This window comes from Vigna unguiculata, chromosome 9 (genome assembly GCF_004118075.2).
Source record: "Vigna unguiculata cultivar IT97K-499-35 chromosome 9, ASM411807v1, whole genome shotgun sequence".
Taxonomy (NCBI): domain Eukaryota; kingdom Viridiplantae; phylum Streptophyta; class Magnoliopsida; order Fabales; family Fabaceae; genus Vigna; species Vigna unguiculata.
The window spans coordinates 42,797,434-42,821,516 of NC_040287.1; the positions used below are offsets into that span (position 1 = coordinate 42,797,434).

General features: G+C 32.2%; 3 protein-coding genes across 7 annotated transcripts; 2 read left to right on the forward strand and 1 right to left on the reverse strand.

The window, feature by feature from the left end:
- Window positions 1-774: 774 nt before the first annotated feature.
- Window positions 775-2,105, forward strand: LOC114164717 (AT-hook motif nuclear-localized protein 29-like). The gene has a single exon (XM_028049464.1). It carries the CDS (start codon window positions 1,196-1,198, stop codon window positions 1,982-1,984), a length of 789 nt encoding a protein of 262 aa, XP_027905265.1. The 5' UTR covers window positions 775-1,195; the 3' UTR covers window positions 1,985-2,105.
- A 3,877-nt stretch (window positions 2,106-5,982) lies between these two features.
- LOC114164813 (AT-rich interactive domain-containing protein 5) lies at window positions 5,983-14,392 on the reverse strand. 5 transcript variants are annotated; one of them, XM_028049585.1, is made up of 15 exons: window positions 14,225-14,391; window positions 14,019-14,133; window positions 13,469-13,825; window positions 13,255-13,388; window positions 13,062-13,101; window positions 11,924-11,976; window positions 9,649-9,694; window positions 9,142-9,234; window positions 8,293-8,415; window positions 8,126-8,177; window positions 7,978-8,053; window positions 7,320-7,386; window positions 7,145-7,195; window positions 6,485-6,577; window positions 5,983-6,355 (listed from the first exon to the last, which is right to left on the reverse strand). In XM_028049585.1, the coding sequence occupies exons 3-15, from the start codon at window positions 13,793-13,795 to the stop codon at window positions 6,251-6,253; spliced, it is 1,260 nt and encodes a 419-aa protein (XP_027905386.1). In that variant the 5' UTR covers window positions 13,796-13,825; window positions 14,019-14,133; window positions 14,225-14,391; the 3' UTR covers window positions 5,983-6,250. The 5 variants fall into 5 exon arrangements, with proteins under 5 accessions (XP_027905386.1, XP_027905388.1, XP_027905387.1 ...); XM_028049587.1 differs by having other exon boundaries at window positions 13,469-13,843; XM_028049586.1 differs by having other exon boundaries at window positions 14,240-14,390.
- Window positions 14,393-21,093: 6,701 nt separating this feature from the next.
- On the forward strand, window positions 21,094-23,230 carry LOC114163008 (polyol transporter 5-like). The gene is made up of 3 exons (XM_028047052.1): window positions 21,094-21,429; window positions 21,572-21,918; window positions 22,002-23,230. The coding sequence occupies exons 1-3, from the start codon at window positions 21,300-21,302 to the stop codon at window positions 23,067-23,069; spliced, it is 1,545 nt and encodes a 514-aa protein (XP_027902853.1). The 5' UTR covers window positions 21,094-21,299; the 3' UTR covers window positions 23,070-23,230.
- Window positions 23,231-24,083: the final 853 nt, after the last annotated feature.

A 24,083-nucleotide genomic window follows, 5' to 3' on the forward strand; every position in this document is an offset into this window, starting at 1 on the left:
ACCACATTTTGAAACAAATTTTCTAATGTAAAACAACTTTTGAATAAATGTATTGTTTGGATGAAGACAAAGAAAAATGTATTGTTTTGATAAACATTAAATATTAACGTTAATATACAAAGTAAAATTATATTTATTAAAAAAATAGAATGAACAGAGAAAGGAAGAAAAAATAATTATTGATGAATGAAAAGAAGGAAAGAAAATAACTCTTGATACAATTTTACCAAAAGCATATAAAAGTAGTTATTAATCTTTATAAAATAAATAGATATTGTAAAAAGTAAAATAGAAATAATAATTGTGGACACAAAATAAATAATTTTTTTCATATATATAATTAATTATTAAATATGATTTTTTTTATGTGTAACTGAAAGTCTAGGAAAAACTTACTAAGAACATGAGACACACTTTTTAGTACTTGTAAATTGCAATGACGAATGTTTAAAACAAAAAAGAATTAATTTTTTTTATTAGTGTAAAATTTTAATTGCATATTTAATTTCTAATTTTTCAAAATTAAGTAATTTTGGGTCAATGTTAACAGAGAACAGAAAACATTACATGCACGAAATAATAATAAAACTTAACAAGAAACTTTAATATATTTATTCTAACATATACTTTAGCATTTTTTTGGTTAACAATCCAGTAACAGATTAAATGGGAATCAAAATGATTTAATTTAAAAAATTAAAAAGACCGAATAGTATCTAATTTAAAATTTTATAAGGACCAAAATGAATTTAAGGCAAAAGAAAATTACCTTGAACAGCAAAATTGGGTGTTATTAACGAAAGAACGCGTGTGGGAGGAGCGTGGGGAAAGCAGGTTAACCTTTTTGGTGTTTGGTAATGGGAATTTGTTGGGTTCTTTCCCCTTCCCACCATTTCATCCTTCAAAACCTTCGTCTCTTTCCTCTTTACGCTTCACACTTTAACAAACCCTAACCATCCATTCACGCGCCTCTCTCCTCGGATTCCACCAACTGGACCAGACAACTCACTCAAATTACCATTTCACATGTTCTTCCCTTCTCTTGTCGGTGGCCCTGTAATCTTAGTGAACCCATCATCAATTCCAAGGTTTTTCCAAGCTATATCAAACAACTTTCTTTCTGTTCAGTAGCATAAGTGTTGCGGTGAGATAATTTGGATCTCAAACTCTGCACTGTGAAATAAGTGATGAGGACATGGCTGCTTATAACAACAACAACAACCTCGAGGGAAGTGAAGAACCAGAAATAGGTGGTTTTCTTGCTCCGCGGGCTTTGTTCGGGCCAGCCCTACACCTCCAGGCCCAGAACCCGTCCCAACACACGGAGAACAACGATGGAGATGGGCCTCCCAACGCCGCCCGGCGCCCACGTGGACGGCCTCCGGGGTCCAAGAACAAGCCCAAGCCGCCCGTCATAGTCACGCGCGACAGCGCGAATGCCCTACACTCGCACGTGCTGGAGGTCTCCCTCGGCGCCGAGTTGATGGAGAGTCTCTCCACATACGCGTGCCGGCGAGGGAGAGGAGTTTGTGTGCTCAGTGGCACCGGCACGGTGGCCAACGTTGCACTCCGTCAACCGGCGGGAAGCGTGCTCACGTTCCCCGGACGGTTCGAGATAGTTTCCATAACGGGGACGGTTCTTCCTCCGCCGGCGCCGCCTGGTTCCGCCGGGTTGTCGGTTTATTTGTCTGGGGCGCAGGGTCAGGTTGTTGGGGGCATCGTGGTGGCCCCTCTGGTGGCTTCGAGCGACGTGGTGTTGGTGGCTGCTTCCTTCGCTAACGCCATGTTGGAAAGGTTACCCTTGTTGCCCTTGAATCACCACCATGATGATGACGATGAAGATCCACCTGCCGTCACCGGAAGCGGACACGTCGGAGATGGAAGGAACAACCCCTTCTCGTGGTGGTTGCAGAGTGAGCTATTTGAATTGGGTGGAAGTGGAAGTGCATCGTCTCATGCACCACCCAAACCTTCTCCTTTCTAGTATTCATAATTTCTATATTCATGCATCAATATTTTATGTGCTGCAACTATCAACACTCATCATTTCAAATAAAACATGTCAAGAATGTTATTTCCTCTTTCCAATGTTAATTAATATGTCTTAATTATGTCCTATCCGCTTTACTTAGTACTTTTATTAAGAATAATGATATTTTAATTATTAAATTTTTGATAATTTTCTTTTACGATACAATATGTCATCTCTTAAGTTATTTAGGGTTTAAGATTTAAAATTAGAATTGAAATATAAAATATCATATAATAATGTTTAAGGCAAGACCCACGATGTATAAGTGGCTTCTTTATCATGTGTAAGTTTAATTAATTAGGTTTCATATCTGAGATTGGTACTTTATAGGAAAATATATACCTAAATTCTTTGGTACGCTCACAAACCATATTATTTTTCCCGTTTAATTAATACCTAAATGTTTGGACTTGCAATCTATTTGTGGGTTTTGATGCTTTTAATAAACACGTGGGAGAACAAACACAGACAAAAAGCCTGTGTTGTCCCAGAACGTAACCCTAGTTTCTGCTATTTTCCGTCTCAACAATGGGAAGAGATGTTGAACTTCAACCACTTTTTTCTTTTTTTTCTTCTTTTTCTTCTCCCAACTCAACAGAAAGTTTTCTGACAATCCACGACTGTACTTGAAGAAGGTGCAAATGATCATCAATTATGTTAAATGGTTTTTTAACATCATAGTTTCTGATTTTTATGTGTACTTATGAGATAAACATAACTTGGAAACAGGTGCCAAGGTATTACCAGAACCAGTGACTCATAGAATCTTGAAATTGTGAAAATGTTCTTGAGCTCATAAAAAATAGTAAGAGAATAGTCTTTAAATGGTTTGCTTTGACCCCAACGTTCATGTCTGCAATATTTTAGTGGCACAGTTATCTGGATGAAGCTTATTCGGTTATTTCGATCACTTCTTAATGAAGACATAAAGTTACGAGAGACTACTTATACACTGTACTCAATACTCAACTACAGCATTTTAATTAGTACAAAAAAGAAGACAAAAAAAAAACAAATTCCTATATGTCTTCCTTTTATTTTACAGTGTGAATTTGGCTTGTGCTAATTGAGTTTAGCTTTTTACTTTTGATGTTTAATGTTAACATTTTAAATTTATTTGTAATGCTTTATCTATTTACACAAATATTACATTCCAAATTTTATGTAACTAAATGCGATTGTACAGCTCTAACATCTTGCATTCAACTAAGATTCGCTTTTTGAATTATTAACTATTAGTAATTTTATATAATTGGATAGATAAATTTATGTAAACAAATAAAAAATTATAAAAATGATAATGTTAACTTTAAATATTTTTATGTAAATTTAATCGTGCACTTAAGAGATTAAAAATACAATTAATAAATAAAACAATTCAAAATAACACATGTTTTATATGTTAATTGCATAAAACAATGATTTTAATGAAAAACAAAGAAACATCTCACTTACAATGTATTTACTACTGTATAAACTATTAGAGATCTTGTATTCATCCTACCCTTATTACTTTTAAAGTATTAAAGATCTCATATTCGTATTGGTCAGACATAAAACTAATCTAGAATATATTAGTTGAGATCAATTTTAAGTTAATTTTGTTAAGATTAAATTCACTTTTTGATATAATATTAAAATATATTATAACCAGATTCATTACAACTAGATTTCTTAGACATATTATTTCGATTATTGTCAAACAACTATCACTTCATTTACAAACATTTACATGTTCATATATTTATATGAGGGCGTGTTGAAGAATATGATTTAAAGATAACATGATATTTGAATCATCTTAAACATGAAATTATGAAAAGTTAGATTAGATGTGTAGTTAAGTCTTTTTAATGCTAGAGACAATTGACAAATCCTTACAACTCTAGGAACTAAAAAGATTGTGAATATATAATTTCAAGAATTATTTGATTGCTATATTTATTCCACAAAACTATCATAGTCTGTTATGATATTATGATTTTAGGGACTCCATTTGATAATGTACAATTTTAACTATTCAGGAGATATTGTTACTTTATTAATTTTAAGGGTAAATTTTAATATAAAAGAACACAATTTACTAGAGTATCTTTAAACAATTAATTTTCAACATTAAATTTATGGTCAATATTTTAATTTATATTATAAAATATTAATTATTGTAAATAATAAATCTTTCTCTGTCTACGTATATAACCACACATACAAATACACACGTGTACACTACAAAAGGGACACACAAAAACAAAGACACACATGGATACAAAACACCGATACAAATTTAGATACAAACATAGACAGGTATAGACACAAATATACACAAACATACAAGCACATTCCCACACACTACACCCACCAACAAAGACACACCCACCCTACACACATAACGGTCCATTATAAGTTAGGTCATGGACTTAAAAATTGTCTTTTAATGAAATTTGAAATTTGAATTTAATAAGAAAAGATTGATCAAAACTGTAATTTAAAAATTATATTAGATAGTCAAATTGGTTTAGATTTTATTAGTTCCTATTTCTGAAAATTAATTTACACATTATTTATATATACGCAAAGAAATTGCAATGAATATTTGGTGAATATTCAGAAAATTGCATAAATTATTTATAGAAGCTGAAAGGATAAAAGACATATTAGTGAAATTATTTTACTAAATTAATTATTTATTATTATTATTCTTATCCAAATTTCTATCACATTCTTTGTAATTAATATTAAAATGAAAACTTTTTGTGATTCTTTTAATGAATCTCTTCTGATTTTTTAACTTAGGATAAATTCCAAGAAATAAGTATGCATTGGAAAGAGTGAGAGGAAGTGATGTATTATAAGAACTCCTGGTATCTAAATATTGTGAAAGACGCTGACCATTTCCGGTAGCATGTTAACTTAGGTAAAAGTGTAAAAATTGAGATTATTGATTAGAATCACAAAGGTTATAGGATTCATATAATCATTGAGACCGTAATACGTAGATTTCACTTTATATATATATATATATATATATATATATAATTATTTGATTTTACTAAGATTTGAAATTAATTCAATTTTAATCTTTAAAATTTTAAATAACATACATAAAAATAATTAATATAATAAAATATGAGAAAAAAATGTAAAATAAAATAATAAAAAGAAAATAAATCAAAATAAAAAATTTGTTTACAAATAACATTAATATAAATTTATTTATAAAAAAATAAAAATAGTAACAGAAAAAATAGATGAAATGAAATAATTTGTTATCGATCTTCATAAATGTCATTAATATAAATTAATTTATACAACAAATAATAAATAGTTATGTCAAAATTATACGTGAAGTAATAAATACTAAACATTATAATTAATAAATACTGAATATTATTAGGTCCTTACAAAATTGTGAGTGCAAGATTAAAAAAAAAATTATAATTATATTAAATTTTAATTGAGAAATGATGTGATATGTTGTAATTGTATTTTAATTATATTAATTTTTTATTAAAAAATAATTTTTACTCATATTAATATTTTATTTAATTAGGTGAAAAATAATTGTATGACTGATAAAATAATATAAAATTTTAATTATTTACAAAAAATTATAAACAAATAGTGCAACAGAAAATTTTAAAAAAATGACAATTTACATTATTTACAATTCTATTCGAAATATTACCAATCATGTTATATTATGATTCTAAATCTGACTTATAAATATTATATAAAATCATAAGGTCTTATTTTCTGACTGTCTAAATATCAATTTTTACTGCTTCGATTATCAGATAGTTTTGTACTTAAGAAGACACGCCGAAAAAACGAACTAAAATCTTAAGATACGATATTACATTTGGATGGGTGCGTAATCGTAAATGCATATTCTGTACGCATCCACACGCAAATGGAAGACATCAACTATACCGTGTATTTTTGGACTCTAGTTAATGTTAGAAAATGCGGCAGCAAATAACTAAAAAGAGGTAGAATGTCCAATTTTTCGAATAAGGATAATAAGGCATTTGATGGGAAAACTCTAGCATACTGGACTAGAGAAATTGGGTATTTTTTACCAGAAAAAATGGTAATGTAGTTGGTAGTTTCGACTAACCCAACAGGGCTTCAGTATTTGCAAGCATAAACTCGCCCTGAATGTTTAATTTTAACCCCTTAAGATGAGATTTCACAAATCAAGCATTCAAGGGAGAAGATTCATACAGCTCCCTGCTCAAAGGGAACCCGTACAAATAGTCGACCATGCAAACTAACAACAGCGGATGTCTGAAGCGGATCAATTCTTGCAGGTAAGTTCACTACCTGAAAAAACAGCAAATTTCAGTAGATATCTTTCAGTTAAGATGCTACGTCCTAACTTACTCTCAATGTCATAATATCCTTCTGAAAACAGTAATATACCAACATCTCTGTCAAGAAAAGGTACTTTACCTTTTTGAAGGGGGTAATTCCCCATGGATTATCAATGTGTTCTGGCGTACCAGTTATAACCAGACGTCCAACTGGATCTGATTGGACTCGCACCTGGATTTGTTATAACAAGGTCAACAATAAAAGTGGAACCCAAAGAAGCCATAATCAATGACAATACTCATTTAAAGTGAGTTTGTTTCCAAAATGAGCAAACAAGATTGTATCCAGTCTTTAGAAGTTGGATTCTTTAATGGGCTACAATATCGGTGCTTTTCACAAAAATGAAGGGCTAATACATCATTGCTCAGACAGAACCTTTTGCAATCATTATATATAAGTAGGTTTTATTATTTACAGGACAAATGAAGTCAAATTATCCGAAACATTTATAAAGCTATGCTGCCAGAATTTACCTCGTCAAAATAAGGCATCCAAAAACAACAGTATATCCCATCCCATTTTATACAGTTACGCTTATGAAACAATCTAGGCTACAATTTAATAAATTGAAGGATTTGATAATTATTTTAATCAAGTGTCACTGTTAAATAACTAAGGAGCACGACTTTGACGTTAAGCTTTAATATGTTTCACCAACAGAATAAAGTACCCAAATATCATGCCAGTTTTTCCAGATAAAAATAACTATGGATAAAGACAAGGAGCCACGGTTCTTACCTCCTCACGAAGGAGCCCGGGAACTAGGGCATACACCTCAAAACAATCTTTCTGGACACAAATACAGAAAACGGTAAAAAATTTATTAAAGTCTATTAATAGGATAGAAAATTTAGCATTGTGATACATGAAAAAGGACATAAATTAGATAAATAATAAAATCAAACTGACTTACAGTTTCCCGTACGTTGATCTTCACCCAGTCGGCTGGGGGTCCAATGTCCACCACTGGTGTGACCAATCTAACAAATAAAAAACTCGATTAGCCTTGATCTAATAAGTGGACTGGAACTTCGAACAAATATCAGTGAGCATATGTATCTTTTTCAGATTGAAAGTAGGGAATTTAAGTGGTTGATTTGATTGGGGAATCAGTAAATATGAAAGGAATCCTCACTGACAGAAAATGCCAAAAGGATCTCCCAGGCTATATTCACTTTGTCAGTTTGTCTGTGTTTTGGCTCAGAAAACCTTCGTTAGGAAGGACATAGATGCAGAAACCTTGAGGAAAAAAAGGATGCAGATGTTTCCAAGGACTCGAATAAGATATGTATAGTGAAGTATCATTAAAATGCCCCAGCCTGTCCTGGTTAATTCCTTATTTTATTTTGCTGAAAACCGATGAATCTAACAGAAAAAACAGCATTTATTGATTGTGTAACAGCAAAAAGAATTTACTCAATAGTACTAATTGTACTTCAAGATAAAAGGGATGGGTGGGCAATACCATGAATTAAAAAATGATTGTGGAGGGAGAAACCAACAGTGAACAGAGATAATGAATCTATGCACAGGACTACAGGTTAATTAACAGAAAAGACCAGTAACTTAACTGCCTATCTCCTTCTATATTTGCAGCTTTCTCAGCATGCTCCAAACCAGCTGGCGTCCTCTGTTTATTAATCATACCTAATTCATTGAAGCATAAATAAATGAGGTAATCAATTCAGAGAAAGTCGGTGATGTTAGTAGTGAGCATACCGATGCTTTTTAGGTTCTTTTCACGCTTTGGTGTGGAACTGAAGCTCTTGTCCTGTGCAAGACATGACAAACACCCCAGTAGTAAATACATTGCTATAAGAGAGAGTTACACTGAACAATAAAATGATAAAAAGGATAAGAATGTAATTTTAAAGGTCTCAACAGACCTTAGTAGCTGGCTCAGCAACCTCACCATATCCAAGAAGGCGCTGAGCATGCCAACCTTGCATTGCACGGGCTGCTGCATCCCTTCGTGCTCTACCTGATCCTGGAGCCTGGTAAACAGTAGTCTGAAAAAGAAACTCATTATTTGATATATACAAACAGATGGTAGAGGTTGAAATGTTGCTACATGCTTCGAAGTCATGTTTCAAATGCTCTTTTCCGTAAAAATTCTCCTTGCTTATCATTTGATGTAATCTAGACGTCACAAATTGAGGTCTTTTTAGATGCTCAGAAGTCAGAGCATCCTTCCATAGTTGACAGCATCACCAACAATGGTTGCAATTTTCGGCATTGTTGGCAACTATTTTGGTTTCTCCTTTTCAGTATCTTAAATTAATTAGTATGATAACAGCTTTTGTTGATGGATAATTTCTGTGCCAATTTTTTTTTTTTTTTTGGTTTCTACTTCTTCTCTTTAATGGTAAAGTTCAAAAGTTTTTAGCCACATCGACAATAAAAGAAACACCCCCATCACTGGTTTCCTAACTTCCTAATGAATTGTACCAACAAAAACCCAGGACTTTAGACTATTTCTTTTGTTTCATACACAACCGTAAAAGCCTAATGTTTTCATTCCAGCAGCCATTTTGTTCAAATTTAGTACACAGTTCACTCCTCAACCTTTGTGTCTCAGGCAAAATAGGAGCATAACTAACAAAAGAAGGAGCTTTATTCAAGTTCACATGACAAATGAAAACAACATATGATCTTATATAATAAAAGTAATCTTCTTGTGAACCTATGAAATCAAGGAACACAAGGGATAGAAAAAGAAAGAACATTATACAAACCTCTTTTTCCACATTTGGAGATTGATGGAATGATCCAACAGGGAGTTGTAGCTCCCCAGTCTCTCTCTTATGCTTTTCATACTCTAAAAGTGCCTGTCCAAATGTCCAGTTCAGGATAAAGGAAAGCAGAAGATCATACAAGTGACTAAGAAAAGGCAACAAAAATCACAGCTGAAATATTTGAAGGGATAAAAGCAGATAATGATGGCAAATCTTGGTTTTAGTTTAATAGGCGTTCAGTCCTATGACAGACAACACAAGTAGTGGAAGAAGAGATAAGTTAGCTGTCTTCTTTTAATTGATACACACTTCCTATCTTTTACATTTAGAGGCATGAAATATACATCAATTCAAACTAAAACTGATGCTCACTGGTTATTTCAGAAAAAAAAAAACAATTGCCAATTCCAATCATCAAAACTTAACTCAATTCTAATTTATCAATTATTACAATTAAAAAGATGAAGTATTTATAATAATTAGAGATAAGTTCACTCCACCAATTACCTTCTCATAAAAGATTCTAAATGTCCATGACACTGTAGTGCATGTCCTGCAAGAAAAAAATTCAATATAACTGAGCAGAGTGATACTTTTTTTAAAATGAATTGTTGTGAAAAGAAAAAATATTTTGGCTTTTGCATTCTGGAACCCTTAGTATGTGGCACAGATGTGGTCTTTGTTCCCCTAATATTATTCAAGTCAATCAAGTACCCTTTTAAAATTAAGCAAATGAGCCATCTGTTAAGTTAAGATAAAATAATTAACAGACATGGCAATGGAATTCCATATTAGAAATCCATTTGATTATTTGACACTACATTTAGTGAAAAAAGGAATTTGAGATTAAAAAAGTTATACTAAATATAATTAAAGGAACAAAGATAAAATAATTTATAAGATTAACAAAAATTAAAGGAACTTAAGATCAAATTATACCTCATGACATGAAACACAAGGATATCCTTATGCCAACCTTTTGGTGTCTGCTAACATTGAGAACAGAAACCAAAGACCCAATTTCCTAGGGTTTTCCCATGAGATTAGGCATAGGATATTTCTCCAAAAATAGTGAAAGCACTTGACAAAGTGGACCATGCTTGGTGGACAAGTGTTTGCACCTCTAAGAGACTAGATTACTAAGGATAAGTAGTCTGTTAAGATCAACTTTTGCATGTATTGGTTGTTGAAATATTCCCTATTTCCATATTTTACCTATGTAAATATAATTTGTTTCCTTGCATCTATCTGACAGCTGTTTAATTAGTAATTAGTAAATATTTTCAGATGGTAATTACTAGATTTAATTTCTTTAATCAAGTCATTTTGAATGCGCATTGATAATTAAAATTTACTACAAAGAGACAACCACTAAAGCCATTAAAAATCAATTTCAATCTTATTTTGAAGTGTTTCTTTGGGTATTCTGAACTGTAATGGATCAATTTATGGTATCTGCTATTGCTATCTTCTGTTTGGTTTTGCTTAAGTTACTTCATATTGGCCCAATGATACGGTTCATAATAAGTTCAAACCAATATGGTTCTGATTTGATTCGTTATATCAATGGTATATGGTTAATTTTGTACTAATACATGCTCACAAACTCTGCAATCTGGTATTGATGTATATATGTAGAATAAGAGAGAGAGAAGGAGAGAGAGAGAGAGAGAGAGAGAGAGAGAGAGAGAGAGAGAGCTTCATGGTTTAGTCAAATCTGGGATTGAACTGCACCATGTTGACCGTGTATGGTTGGTGTTTACTGTCATTTTTATATTATACACACTTGTATGGTTAGCATTTACAGTCAACTACCACAAACCTGTCCTTGGAGCTATAAAATAACAAATATCAGATTCTACATCCAAGCAAAATTTTGCATGATATAGTTTCAGAATCTGATAATGATGTTAAAGGCAATTCTACATGCATAAACTGCATACTGTATACTCATTCAAATTTGCAGTCTTATTACCAGCAAACTGTATGGATTTAGGTAATGGGTTTTGCTGTCTACAACAACACGTTATGTGATGAGTTCTGTTATATTAGAAAACTTATTAGATGATGGGCAAGGTGCAAGAACCAAAGGGGAACAGGGTAGATATTTCACATCTTCTCTCAACATCCTTGCAGTGTAAATTAGAGAGAAAGGTTCAGATAATTTTTCGTCACCACCGGTTGACATGTCATTGAATCTGAGAATCCCCCACTTGATTTCTCCATTCATTCAACTCTCAAAAATCTAAACAACCAAGATTCAGAAACTCCAAGGCAATTCAGATAGAAGATAATTTTTATTTTCCAACATAATCACACCTACTCATGTTTTCAACAAACGATATTATCAATAATTACATTATTAATTTCTTTAAACAATTTATTCTGATGTGGTGAATTGTGATTGGCTAATTAATCCAAATCAGCACAATGACTAGTCACATTGCAAAACTGCCAGGCAGATCAACTAATTCTATTAACAATTGGAAGTTAATATGTGATATCTTATAATAATAGGGGGACTGACTGGCTTGCAAACTTTTATGGGGAATAAAATCACACATGACAGGGTCCAAACTAGTGGAGGTGGGTGGGAGGGTCAAAAATGCAATTCAGCACTTGATGTTTTAGAAAGTAAATTGCCCATGTTAATAAGAAACAGTTATAAACAACTCAGAAAACTACAAAGAATTCATCGGTGACAGTAAATAGCAGAAATTCAATATGATGAGGCTACGAAAGCTTAATAAGAACTACAAAACAATTATACTTTAGGCCTTACTTTGGGGGGTTGAAAGACTCTCCTACTTGTCGCCACAACTTGGAGCCAGTTACCTACATATAACAAATCAATGAGATCAACTTTATCAGTTACTAGTAATGAATAAACTAAAAGGGCCTAAAACATTTTAGCACCAACTGAAATAAAAGTTATGGATGTTGATAGAAATAATGCAATTATAGTAATAATTAAAAATACAGCCTATTATATGTCATGTGACATATTTAATTATGATTAATCAGAGTGATTGTATATAAATGTAACGTAATTATGCTTGTATTTGTCTGTTGACATAAATATATGTTCGACTGCATAATTGTAATACATGAAATTCATCATATGTCTCATTCTCTATCATTCTAAACATGATACCAGGAGCCCAATCAGAAGCAACCCAAATGCCAAATAAACTAAACATGTAAAGATATTTCCTATTCCAAAATTTACAAAATAAATTAAAATCAAGTTCCAGCACAAAAAAAAAAAAAAAAAAAACTCTGGGCTGGGCTCATGACACTATAGAAAGTACCAGACCAAATCACAGGCCAAAGCTGTTACTATGTCTCCACAAGTCAGATCATAACTACTTGAACATGCCCTACAATATCTTCCAAAATTAAAAAAAAAAAAAATATATATATATATATATATATATTAGAGGAATGACAAATCCTAAATGATTAGCTCTTTGAAAAGTTGACAGGAGGCCTGAAGACCAAGTCAAAAAATGTTTGACTTCCACAGCTTGGGTTCTATCTGTGCTACAACCAGTGTCTACCCAATCATTTGTGCAGAAATGATAATACCAAAAATTAGCTTGGCCATCAAACATCAGGAAAACATAACAAACAACACTATTGAAGGCATAACTTCAGCATGTGAGGTACCAGCAAAGCCATCGAACATAGGGAAATTGTGTTGATCACTCACTTGACATTTGGTAAAATGTTTAAATCTATATAAAGTATAAACGGCCCTTTTATCTTACGCAAGGTATGAATGAGATGGAGCTATTAGAAATAGCATTAACAACAAACTTGGGTTTGAAGTAAGTAATGTAATGCAAGAATTACAGCCATGGCCTAGAACCATTCAAAGAGATGATCTGACAAAAATAACTTGTAAGACTAATCCATACCACATCATAGCCACCCAGTCTGATAACAGCTCTCCACAACCTGCAGTCCATGGAAATGTAAGGGATCCACTATCAGAGCAGTATAGTAACACATTCAAATATCAAAGAGGAGGTCAGGCCAACTTAAACTAGCCTTTAGAATGCTTATGAGAAAGGGGTTACACCCTTGCGTCACAGGGGATATTATACATACTTAAGGCAATTTAGTGGCTCTCCGTAAAACTTAGGAGGCTTAAATTCCAAGGACCGCTCTCTGTAGAAATTCTCAAGCTCTTTCATAAATGTTTCCCGGTCTAGAGGTGTGCCATACTCATCATACTCAGTCATCTGTGGATGAAAGGCAAGATAAATACAATGTACAAAAGAGAAATAACAAAAAGCTACTGCCATCTACTGGAAGTAAGTACCTCAGTATCATTTAGCACATTCTTCATTTCTCTAATATTCTTTTCTTTAGGCTTAGGAGTGATAAGTTCATGGTGCGAGACCGTCTTGGAATCTTCAACCTCAAACTGATTCTCGCTAATTACACTAGTCTCTGGTACATTACTAGGATCAGAATCGCCGTTTTTGTTATCATCGCCCTGTTCGACCATTACTTGATCCTGCTGTTGCTGAGCAGGGGAATTGTCAGTAGGGGAGGACGACACACGCTGGCCATGCACAGCCGCATCAACAACATCCATATCAGAAATGCCATGGGAATTACCCGTGGGTTTCTCACCATCCTCCATCTCACAACCTTATATTTGCACACAGCAATCCTACACTCCACGTAAACACTAATTATATAATTAGCATTATCTCGTGACCCATTAAACTCTTACAACAAAGTAACGCGAAATGGCTATGGAGAAAAACGACGAAAATCCTTGCCCTAAGCAAAAATTGTGTGTAGCGGAAACGATTCTAAGTCATGGCGAAACAAACACGGCTCCGGAAGTAAAAGCAGCGTACCTTAATTGGCGAGGAATCCGGAAACCGATCGACCACTAGGCGAAAATGTAGGGTTTCGGTGTCGGCAATGGAAATTGCAGATGAGGAAATGGGAAGTGTGAAGATGAGCGTGTTCCTATTTTAGATACGAAATTAGAAATTGAATTGAAATGAATGGAGCAGAAGCAGAAACGCTACACCAAGTTATGATGAAAATCAAAAGTCACATCCACAATTTGCACCCATGTTCCGCCTCCGGTTACGGTTGAACGGGGTTTGGAACGCAATTATAAACGCCGGTTAAGTTAAAGATGCGACACCTTCACCTTCACCTCCACTACTCGACTCACCCACTCTCTACTACTACTACTATCGTTTGTTTCCGTAAAAAGACCGTCCTACCCCTTTCTTCGTGTTTCTTTCCATTGCACTCTGTTTTTCATCTCTGGATAATAATATATTTAAAAGTCAACATAAATTCATTTCCTATAAATAAAAGATAAATTATTATTCACTTTCTCTAAATTTTATCCATTTATAAAGTACCCTCTTTAACTTATTAATTGCACAAAATAACTGTATTTTGAAGTTAACTCAAGTTCACTTTCTTTAAATAGAAGGACAAAACAATTCAATTACTCTTTAACCTATTTACCCCACAGAATAAATGTTTATAGGGCTATTCTGGTCATGGAAGGTTTGAATAGGTATGCATCAAATTTAGGAATGAAGTCTAATCTTCAACTAATCTCCATTATAATTTTAATAAATTTAAAAGAGATTATTTTACTGGTTATATAATCATAAATCATCATATGTAAAGAAAATAATTGATAACTTTTATCATACTTATTTTAAAGGATATATTGTTGATAATTTTTTTAACTATACTTGTACATCAATTAATCTCCGTTAAAATTTACTCAAGTTGTAGTTTTGTGATGTTGTTTTATCTAAAAGGCTAGGTGGCTTAACAATTTTGACAAGTTATATATTATATTTAAAATATAAATAAATAATTATTTTTAAACATTAAAATATATTTTATATTAATAATAAAATTTAAATTTTAACTATGTATATATTTAAAATACAACAAACATAAAGTAGAATATAAAGGATATACATAGAATATCAAAGTAAGATAACATAATTCACACATCACAAATTGAGTTAAAATTACGTGAGCTTAAATTGATTTATTTTTTGGTAAGATATAAATTTTATAATCCAACTTAATTCAATATGAGTTAGTAGATTGATTTATTGACCCATATAAAAATAAAAATTAAAAGAATTAATCATTTTTAAATATTTAATTTGATAGGATGAAAATAATTTTTTTCTTTTTCAAATATTAAAATTTGCAAGATTTCAAATATATCAAAAAATGTAGATAAATATAATAAAATTTAGTTTTTTCTGGTTCAAAAGATAAAAAATATTTTTTTAAAAAAATAAGTAAATTATAGATTAAGTAAGTCTAAATCAACCCAACTTATATTCATATAACTCGTAAACTAAGTGAGTCCAATATATTTTCATCCATGATTGATTTTTTTTTTTTTTTAATTTCTTAACCCTCGTCCTACTCAAACTCGTGTCGATCAAGTTAGGATGGACCGTTTTAAAATAGCTAGATATGCACGGTTAGAATCAAATTTGAGATATAGATCATTAAAAAATTTCACTTACACAATTGCACGGTTAGAATCTCTATTCCTTTCTCCCACATTTTCAAAAGTTTTTTGACAAATGCAAACAAAGGATCATATTTCCACTTTCACTGAAGTTTTTTGACAAGATAATTTGAAACATAAATTTGGCCTTTCAAAGATATTGACACCGAATTGGCTTCTACATAAACTTTTTCTTTGACAAAAATAATTAAAAATAAAGACCTTGCAACCGAAAAGAAATAAGTGAAACTAGAATAATATTAGGGGATTATTAATTCATCTGAATACATAGGCTTGTTACTTTCCATTAATAAATTAAATATGTATGAACTCTGGATAGGAAAAATGGATGTTTTAAATAAATTTTAAACTGAATAAATAAGCAAAAAATAAGATATTAAAATATTTATGATTTATTAAAATATATTGATTCTATCCAGCTTCCTAATAAATTTGACCATATGTTAAGTTTATTAATATATATATATATATATATATATATATATATATATATATATATAAGGTTTATTAAGTTTATTTGATTTAAATTTGGTGCATATTGAATTAAAAGTCTCTTTTAATTAAGTTTTGAAAATGGGATAAAATAATTAGATCGTAGTTTATGAACTTCCAAGGTGTATTGAAGCATTAATTTAAAGTGAATGTAATTTGAAGACTAATTTGAGTTAAAAGGATCAGAAATGGTTGTATGAGAATATTTAAAACTTGTTAAAAATGCAGAATATGATACCATAGATTTTAGATAGCTTTTTTTTTAATATTTGTAATTATTGTTGCACAAAAATTATGCTCTGGTTTATTTTTTTTAAATAGATATTTTTACTCAAACAAAAATGAGATGTGAAGTCTAATCCTTTATATGTTTGTTTTATCTCTCAAGTGAGATTGTATCATTCAAGTGTTATTTTTAAGTATTAATTTTATCATTAAACTCAAAGAATCGAAAGTTATACTTAGAGAGTCATAGATTGTATCATTCAAGTTTCAGTTTTATCAAAGAACCACAGTCTATACTCAGTATCGAAAGTCTTCCTGACAAAGGTCCCATGTAAGGGTTCCAGGTAAAGCGTGTCCCGTTAAGAATAACGGTGGTACAGAAAAGGGCAGAAAAGGAGTACTTGTGGTTGGAAATGCTTCCGCTGGAGGGGGGGTGTACCAATGTGGTTGAAGGGACTCACCCTTGAGGGGGAGATTGTTAAGAATCCAAGTGTGAGTCTAAGTCCCACATTGACCAGAAATGAGAAAGTAGAGCACTATATAAGAATCACGACCCATAAACCCATTGCCTTAAGGTTTTGGATTGAGAGTGGTGTTAGTGTCTTATGTGGTTAGGCTCAGATCTCATTGGTGTTGTTCTCCCCAGTGAAACCCCCTCTGTAAAACCTGACAAGAACCACAATCTATACTCAGACAGTTAGGATGTAGGTTTCGAATAACTTAGAAGCAGAGTAACTTTGTCAATAATTTAAAAAATGTTATTGCGTTTTTAAAGACTATTGTTCCAGTCTAGGAATGATGGCCAAACCAGAACAATAATTTTCTCTCTCACTTCTGAGTTCACCCCCCTTTTTTTCCTTAATCCCTTATGTATATATAGAGTCCTTCAGTCTTTAAACTACTATTTTAATGCCAGATCTTTAGCTAACCAACCTACCCACTTCTCCACTATTTTCTCCTGAAATCTCGCATGTGGGTGGTTATTCCTAAAATCCAGTGATATTTGCTCGTCACCTCGGCCACCTCGGCCCAAGTGCTCGTTACCTCGGCCACCTCGGCCCAAATGCTCGTCACCTCGGCCACCTCGGCCTAAATGCTCGTCACCTCGGCCTATGACTAAAACTCGTTGTTTTATGATAAATATTTATCAAGTCGGAATCATGATGAGCACGTTGAGGTCGACCATTCCCTGAACGGTACAACTATATTTTTCTTAAAATTGTAGTATATTATGTCTAGTTAAATGTACTTTTTGTACTAGTATATGGACTAAGAGGTAACATTATACTTAGTTTACATTAGCAAAAACTAAAACTTAAACAAAGTTAACCAAGAAATAACCAAAATAGACTTTAGCCTTTAATAAACTTTTATTGTCTTTTTGAAAAAAATAATGTCATGTTGACGTATTATTTTAATATCGATTAAGTTAATGAAGTTTTGGTCAAAATTAAGATGATGACATCTTAACTTTAATTGAAACCATGTCATTTTGACCTTAGTTAAATGGATGACATTTTAATTGAGATTGGACACATGACATCTCTCTCCACTTAGACTAAAAAAAAAAATACAAAGAGAACATTTAATAAGAAAGTATAAAGAGTTTTAAACTTTTATTATAAAACTTCAAATTCTTTTAAAATTTCTTATTTAAAAAACCCTAATAATAAATAAATTCTTAAGATTTTTTCTTCCAAATACATTGTAAAACCACGTAATGTTATAAAAAAGTTAACAACATTCATAAATTTTAAACAAAGTCCAAATAATCTATTTAAATAGTGCTGAATAACAATCTATAAAAAATAAAAATTAAAATAACTCATTCAAAATCAATGTATTAATTTTTAATCATGTTTTTCTAATTTAAATTATAACATAATAAGTACAAATGTCTAAGAATATATATATTATATCCGTATATATCATGTTAACATACGAATATAAAAAATACGATGTATTCGTTAATCGCATATGCCCATTTACAATATTATTTTCTATTTAGTATGAATTTTATCAAAAATACCCGCATGTTTTGACATCTTGTATTTCTAAAAGTTATAAAAATGAATAGATTATGTTATTTATTGTGTTTTGTTTGTTGTTGGGTGATTTGACTCGGCGCTTTAATTAAGAAAATGATGTAAAGGTTGAAGACATGTATTATGAGAGGTTTGCTACCATGGTGGGAACCTTCTGAGCATAGTCCAAAAAAATTGAAAGTTAAAGATTTTAAACGAAGATGTTGACCTCACCTCAATCTTCCACATACAAAATCACGTGGACTATCTTATTTTCATGTCAAAATTATTCACTTTATCACTATATATATAATTTAACAATCACATATTCCAACTATAAATTGGTAATAATATAACCCTATCATGAACTGAATTTGGTCCATATTTGTGCATATTACCACACCTCAAACTATAAACATTTAATCTGTTATTTATAATAATGGTATAGAGTCTCATGACGATGAGTTCAAAGTCACATTTGACTAAAAATGATGATATAAATAATACAAAGTTAAAAAACTTATAATATATCACCGAACACAGATACTATTGTAGTACTATTGTGTTTGTACGTTCGTATTTTCTTAATTTTTATAAAAATTTGAGTTAAGATGAATAAAAGATATATAATTAATTATTAAAATAGTTTTTAAATATAAAATTTAAAAAATAAAATATATACACAAAAGAAAATTTGAACATAACGATTAAAGATAAAAGAGATTTTAAAATAATAATTAATTTTGAAAGTAATAATTAAGGATAAAATAAGAATATCGAGATGTAAAGATAAAAGAAAGTATCGTCTTTACGTATTGTTATAGATATTCCTGTAAAAATTTACGATAAGCCAAAAGATAAAAATGGATAAGATAAATAATAAATAAGTTAAAATATTCATAATTTCTTAAAATTTTAGATTAAATGTATTTTTTTTATCTTTTATATATTTGTTCACGTCTTCTTGATGTCAATTTTTTTTGGTATTTTCTTAGAAAAAGAGTTACAATGATATTAGAACCGATAATATTAATTACTTGTCATGACATTTTTCACTTTTGTGTTATTTTTTTGACTAATTAGAAAAATTAGAAAATTAATCTTTATTTTTGTGAAATTTCCGTAATAAACATTATTTTTCTGTTCAAAATTCTGTATACGTTAAAATATACAGAAAAATTAAATATTTCTATTTTCTCAATAAATTTGAAGAAAGATGCATATATTACTTTTGTCACAATTTCAGCAAACTTCCAGAAAAAGGCTGGAAACGTCTTTGAGAATAAGTTAATGTTTAAAATCAGTGATGATTATGCATATTGAGATTTACAAAATTAATCATTTACAAATATGCAATTTTATAATGTATAAATAAACTATTTCCTATCGTACTAAATTTAGAGATTAAATTTACTTGTATAAGAGAATTTAATTAATCCGTTTGTTAAATTCTTAAAACAAAAATATATAAATATATTAATAAATAAATTTTAATTTTACATCTTGACCCTTAAATAAACTGTCATAAACAGCATTACGAATAACTGTTCAAAATTCATGACCTACTATTGAGGCAGGAGAAGGAGAAACAAAGATATCGTGTTGTCATAATCAGATTATTTTTTTTAATCAGAAATATTATTATTATTTTTATTCATAGTGAAATTGTTTTCAATAGAAACCCAACAAAGAACACGTGTATATATCTTTTCTAACAGATAATATCGTAATAATAACATCATCAAATAGTTTTTCATAAGCAAATATAAACAAATAAGAAAAAAAACGTATAAATTAAAATTAATTTATACGCATGACTTAATTTATTGGTGCTTTTTTGTCTCTCATTTCTTTTAATTTTATTTTTAACTTGTGTATATATTTAAAAAATTACAAAAAAATAAATAATATCAAATCCCAGATTTACTTCCTTTTAATTAAGACAAACGTGTGTATATATATATATATATATATATATATATATATATATATATATATATATATATATATATATATATATATATATATATATATATATATATATATATATATCCAGATTTTGGAAATTAAAATTAGTTTGGTATGAATTAATTTGTAAATTTGTAAATTTTTAAAATCTTTATTCTTAATTTATACTTAAGCTAATTTTGACTTGTGTAAAGGAATTCATTTCAGTTTGTGTAATTGTATAAAGCTTTACAAATGTGTTTAATTAAATTTACTCGATTTATTAATATAAAAGTAAAACAATGTTGATAAAGTTTCACTGAAAAACATATATAGTAACTAATAACATTTCTTTTATATCACCAGTCAACTAATGTTTGAAAAATTACTCCCTTCTTTTGACAGACACACACCAACACCGTAAACACTCATTTAACCACACATAATTACTCCCTCATTCTTTGGAGGCACATACAAACACACTAATTAAACACTCATTAATCCACACACCAGTGACTAATTAATCTGTTGGATTTAATCCAGAAACAGTATGGTTTAAAGTTTAAAGTGTGTTGTAGATTCAGAAATTGATGAAGTAAAATGGAAGGAATAGCTGAAGGAACCGGCGAGCAGAGAGAGTGTGGAAGAACAAAATTAGGTAACCCCATTAGCCATTGTCGCAGTTTTGGAGTAGTAAGATGAACAACAATGACGACGACGTTTCCAAGAGAGGGTAGAGGTTCCACGCGTTCACCCATACATGCGGGACACCGCTGTCTAAGCTCATGTGAATGCTCTCTATATAAACCACTCCTCCTGCATAATAATTTCAGTACCACCTGGCACCTCCATCTCCCATGGCTACTCAAATATAGACTGCATTATTCACGTAGCAGAAGAGAGATACAGTGAAGATGGAGGAGGGAAAAGCAGCACCTCAGAAATCTCTTCAGGATTTTGATCCTCAGAAGCCTCCCAAAAGGAACAAGTTTGCTTTCGCTTGTGCCATATTGGCTTCCATGACTTCCATATTACTTGGCTATGGTGAGTGAGTGTTAAAATATAGTAAAAACTATACGTAGACATGACATGCATGAGTAAAAGTAACCTTCTTTTTTCTCTTCTGCACCAAGTACTCTATATATTGCATGTGAACTTGATGATGATGATGAGGAGTTTGGTGCAGACGTTGGGGTGATGAGTGGAGCGGTGATATATATAAAGAGGGACCTGAAACTGACGGACGTGCAAATCGAGATCGTGGTAGGAATCATCAACCTTTACTCTCTCATAGGTTCGTGTCTCGCCGGGAGAACCTCGGACTGGATCGGTCGGCGCTACACGATCGTCGTGGCCGGAGGAATCTTCTTCGTCGGAGCCCTCCTCATGGGATTCTCTCCAAACTATCCCTTTCTGATGTTCGCGCGTTTTGTGGCGGGCGTGGGCATCGGTTATGCTCTGATGATTGCTCCCGTCTACACGGCGGAAGTGTCCCCTCCTTCGTGTCGTGGTTTTCTGACCTCCTTCCCCGAGGTAGTGGAGATATAAATTTGAAAGATGATTTTATTATGTGAGAATAGTAATAATAATAACTGATATGGTTGATATTGATGAAGGTATTCGTGAATGGAGGGATATTACTGGGATACATATCAAACTACTGTTTTTCGAAGCTGCCACTTCACCTGGGATGGAGGATGATGCTGGGAGTGGGGGCGGTGCCGTCGGTGATCCTGGCGGTGGGAGTGTTGGCCATGCCGGAGTCTCCACGGTGGCTGGTCATGAGAGGTAGGCTCGGCGAAGCCACAAAAGTTCTCAACAAAATCTCCGACTCTCCCCAAGAGGCTCAGCTCAGGCTAGCAGATATAAAAGCCGCGGCTGGGATCCCGGAGAACTGCAACGACGACGTCGTTCAAGTGACCAACCAGAACAGCGGCGGTGAGGGTGTATGGAAAGAGCTAATCCTTTACCCTACACCCGCGGTGCGTCACATCCTCATCGCCGCGCTGGGCCTCCACTTCTTCCAACAGGCTTCCGGCATAGACGCCGTGGTGCTGTACAGCCCCGAGATTTTCAAAAAGGCTGGCCTGGAATCCGACGCCGAGCAGCTTCTGGCGACAGTGGCCGTTGGATTCGCCAAGACCGTTTTCATCTTGGTGGCTACGTTTTTGTTGGACCGGGTCGGGCGTCGACCCTTGTTATTGACCAGCGTTGGCGGCATGGTGTTCTCGCTTCTGACGCTGGGCGTGAGCCTGACCATCATCGATCACTCACGCGGTGTGATGAAGTGGGCCATTGGCCTGAGCATAGCGACGGTTTTGTCCTACGTGTCGACGTTCTCCGTTGGGGCGGGTCCCATCACGTGGGTCTACAGCTCCGAGATCTTCCCGTTGAGGCTACGCGCCCAGGGTGCGGCTATGGGAGTTGTGGTGAATCGGGTGACGAGTGGGGTTATCTCGATGACGTTCTTGTCACTGTCTGATAAGATCACTATTGGTGGGGCCTTCTTCATCTTCGGGGGAATCGCGATGTGTGGATGGATCTTCTTCTTTATCATGCTCCCCGAAACACAGGGCAAGACCCTTGAGGAAACGGAAGGGTCTTTTGGTAAATTTACGGCATGGTCTAAAAGCAGGGGTGATAGGGACAGTGAGAACAATGCAGAGATAGAATTGGCGAATTAGAAGGAGGAAGACATAATAATGGCTCTTTAAAAGCTTTCGCTACTAATAATGCCACAAGCGTAGTATGAAAGTGTGATAGCATTTCAACATTCCAACCTAATATTTATAATGTAACATTTCCCTTTTTCCTGAATATTATTTGAATTCCATGGAATTTGAGTACTTTATTTCAGTTACAAACACATTGAATGATCTGTATATTCTCTCTGTAATCGAACAACCCAACTTGAATATCCTGCCATCATATCGTAAGAGAACAAAACTAATTCACTCACGATGATGGCAAGTGTTCCTGGTGATTCTATCCACAACAACAGTGAGTATCAAATACGAGTAATATTTGTTATCGGGCTTACTTTTTTCCTACTTTTTATTTCTTTTATTCAATTTCACCCATTATTAATGGAGTCCAGATTTTTTATTAGTTTTTCTCATATTGTCCTCAATTAAACATTAAAAATACACCATTTTAATATTTTTATTGTATCTTAATATGTTTTAAAACGTTAAAATTAATGATAAACGATATATTATAAAGATTCAATAGAAAAAATTAAACAGAAAATTCAAATTTATATTGATGTTCATAAATGGTTTGGAGTCCCATCGTTCAAGATTATTCCCTTCAATTTAAATTGACTTTAGATGATAATAATCAACACTAGTTTTAAACTGCTAATAAAAGGCCGCTGACAACTCCAAGTCAATTTAGACTCTAAGATACAAAGTTACGTAGATTTTAAAAACTTAAGATATCAAGTGAATTTGAAATTAAATGATAAAATTTAATTATGTATTAATAATAAGAAAATTGAATATAATTAACAAATAATGAGGAAAAAAGAACAATTAAACATTATTAATAAAATAAAGATGAATTCACTCTCATTATTAAAGTGTTCAATGTCTGGTAAAACACAGAACATTCAATATTTATCATAAACTCATTCTGGTAAATGAATGTGGTGTTTCTTTTTCCCGAGGTTTCGGACGTGTCTGATAAAGAAGGTAACG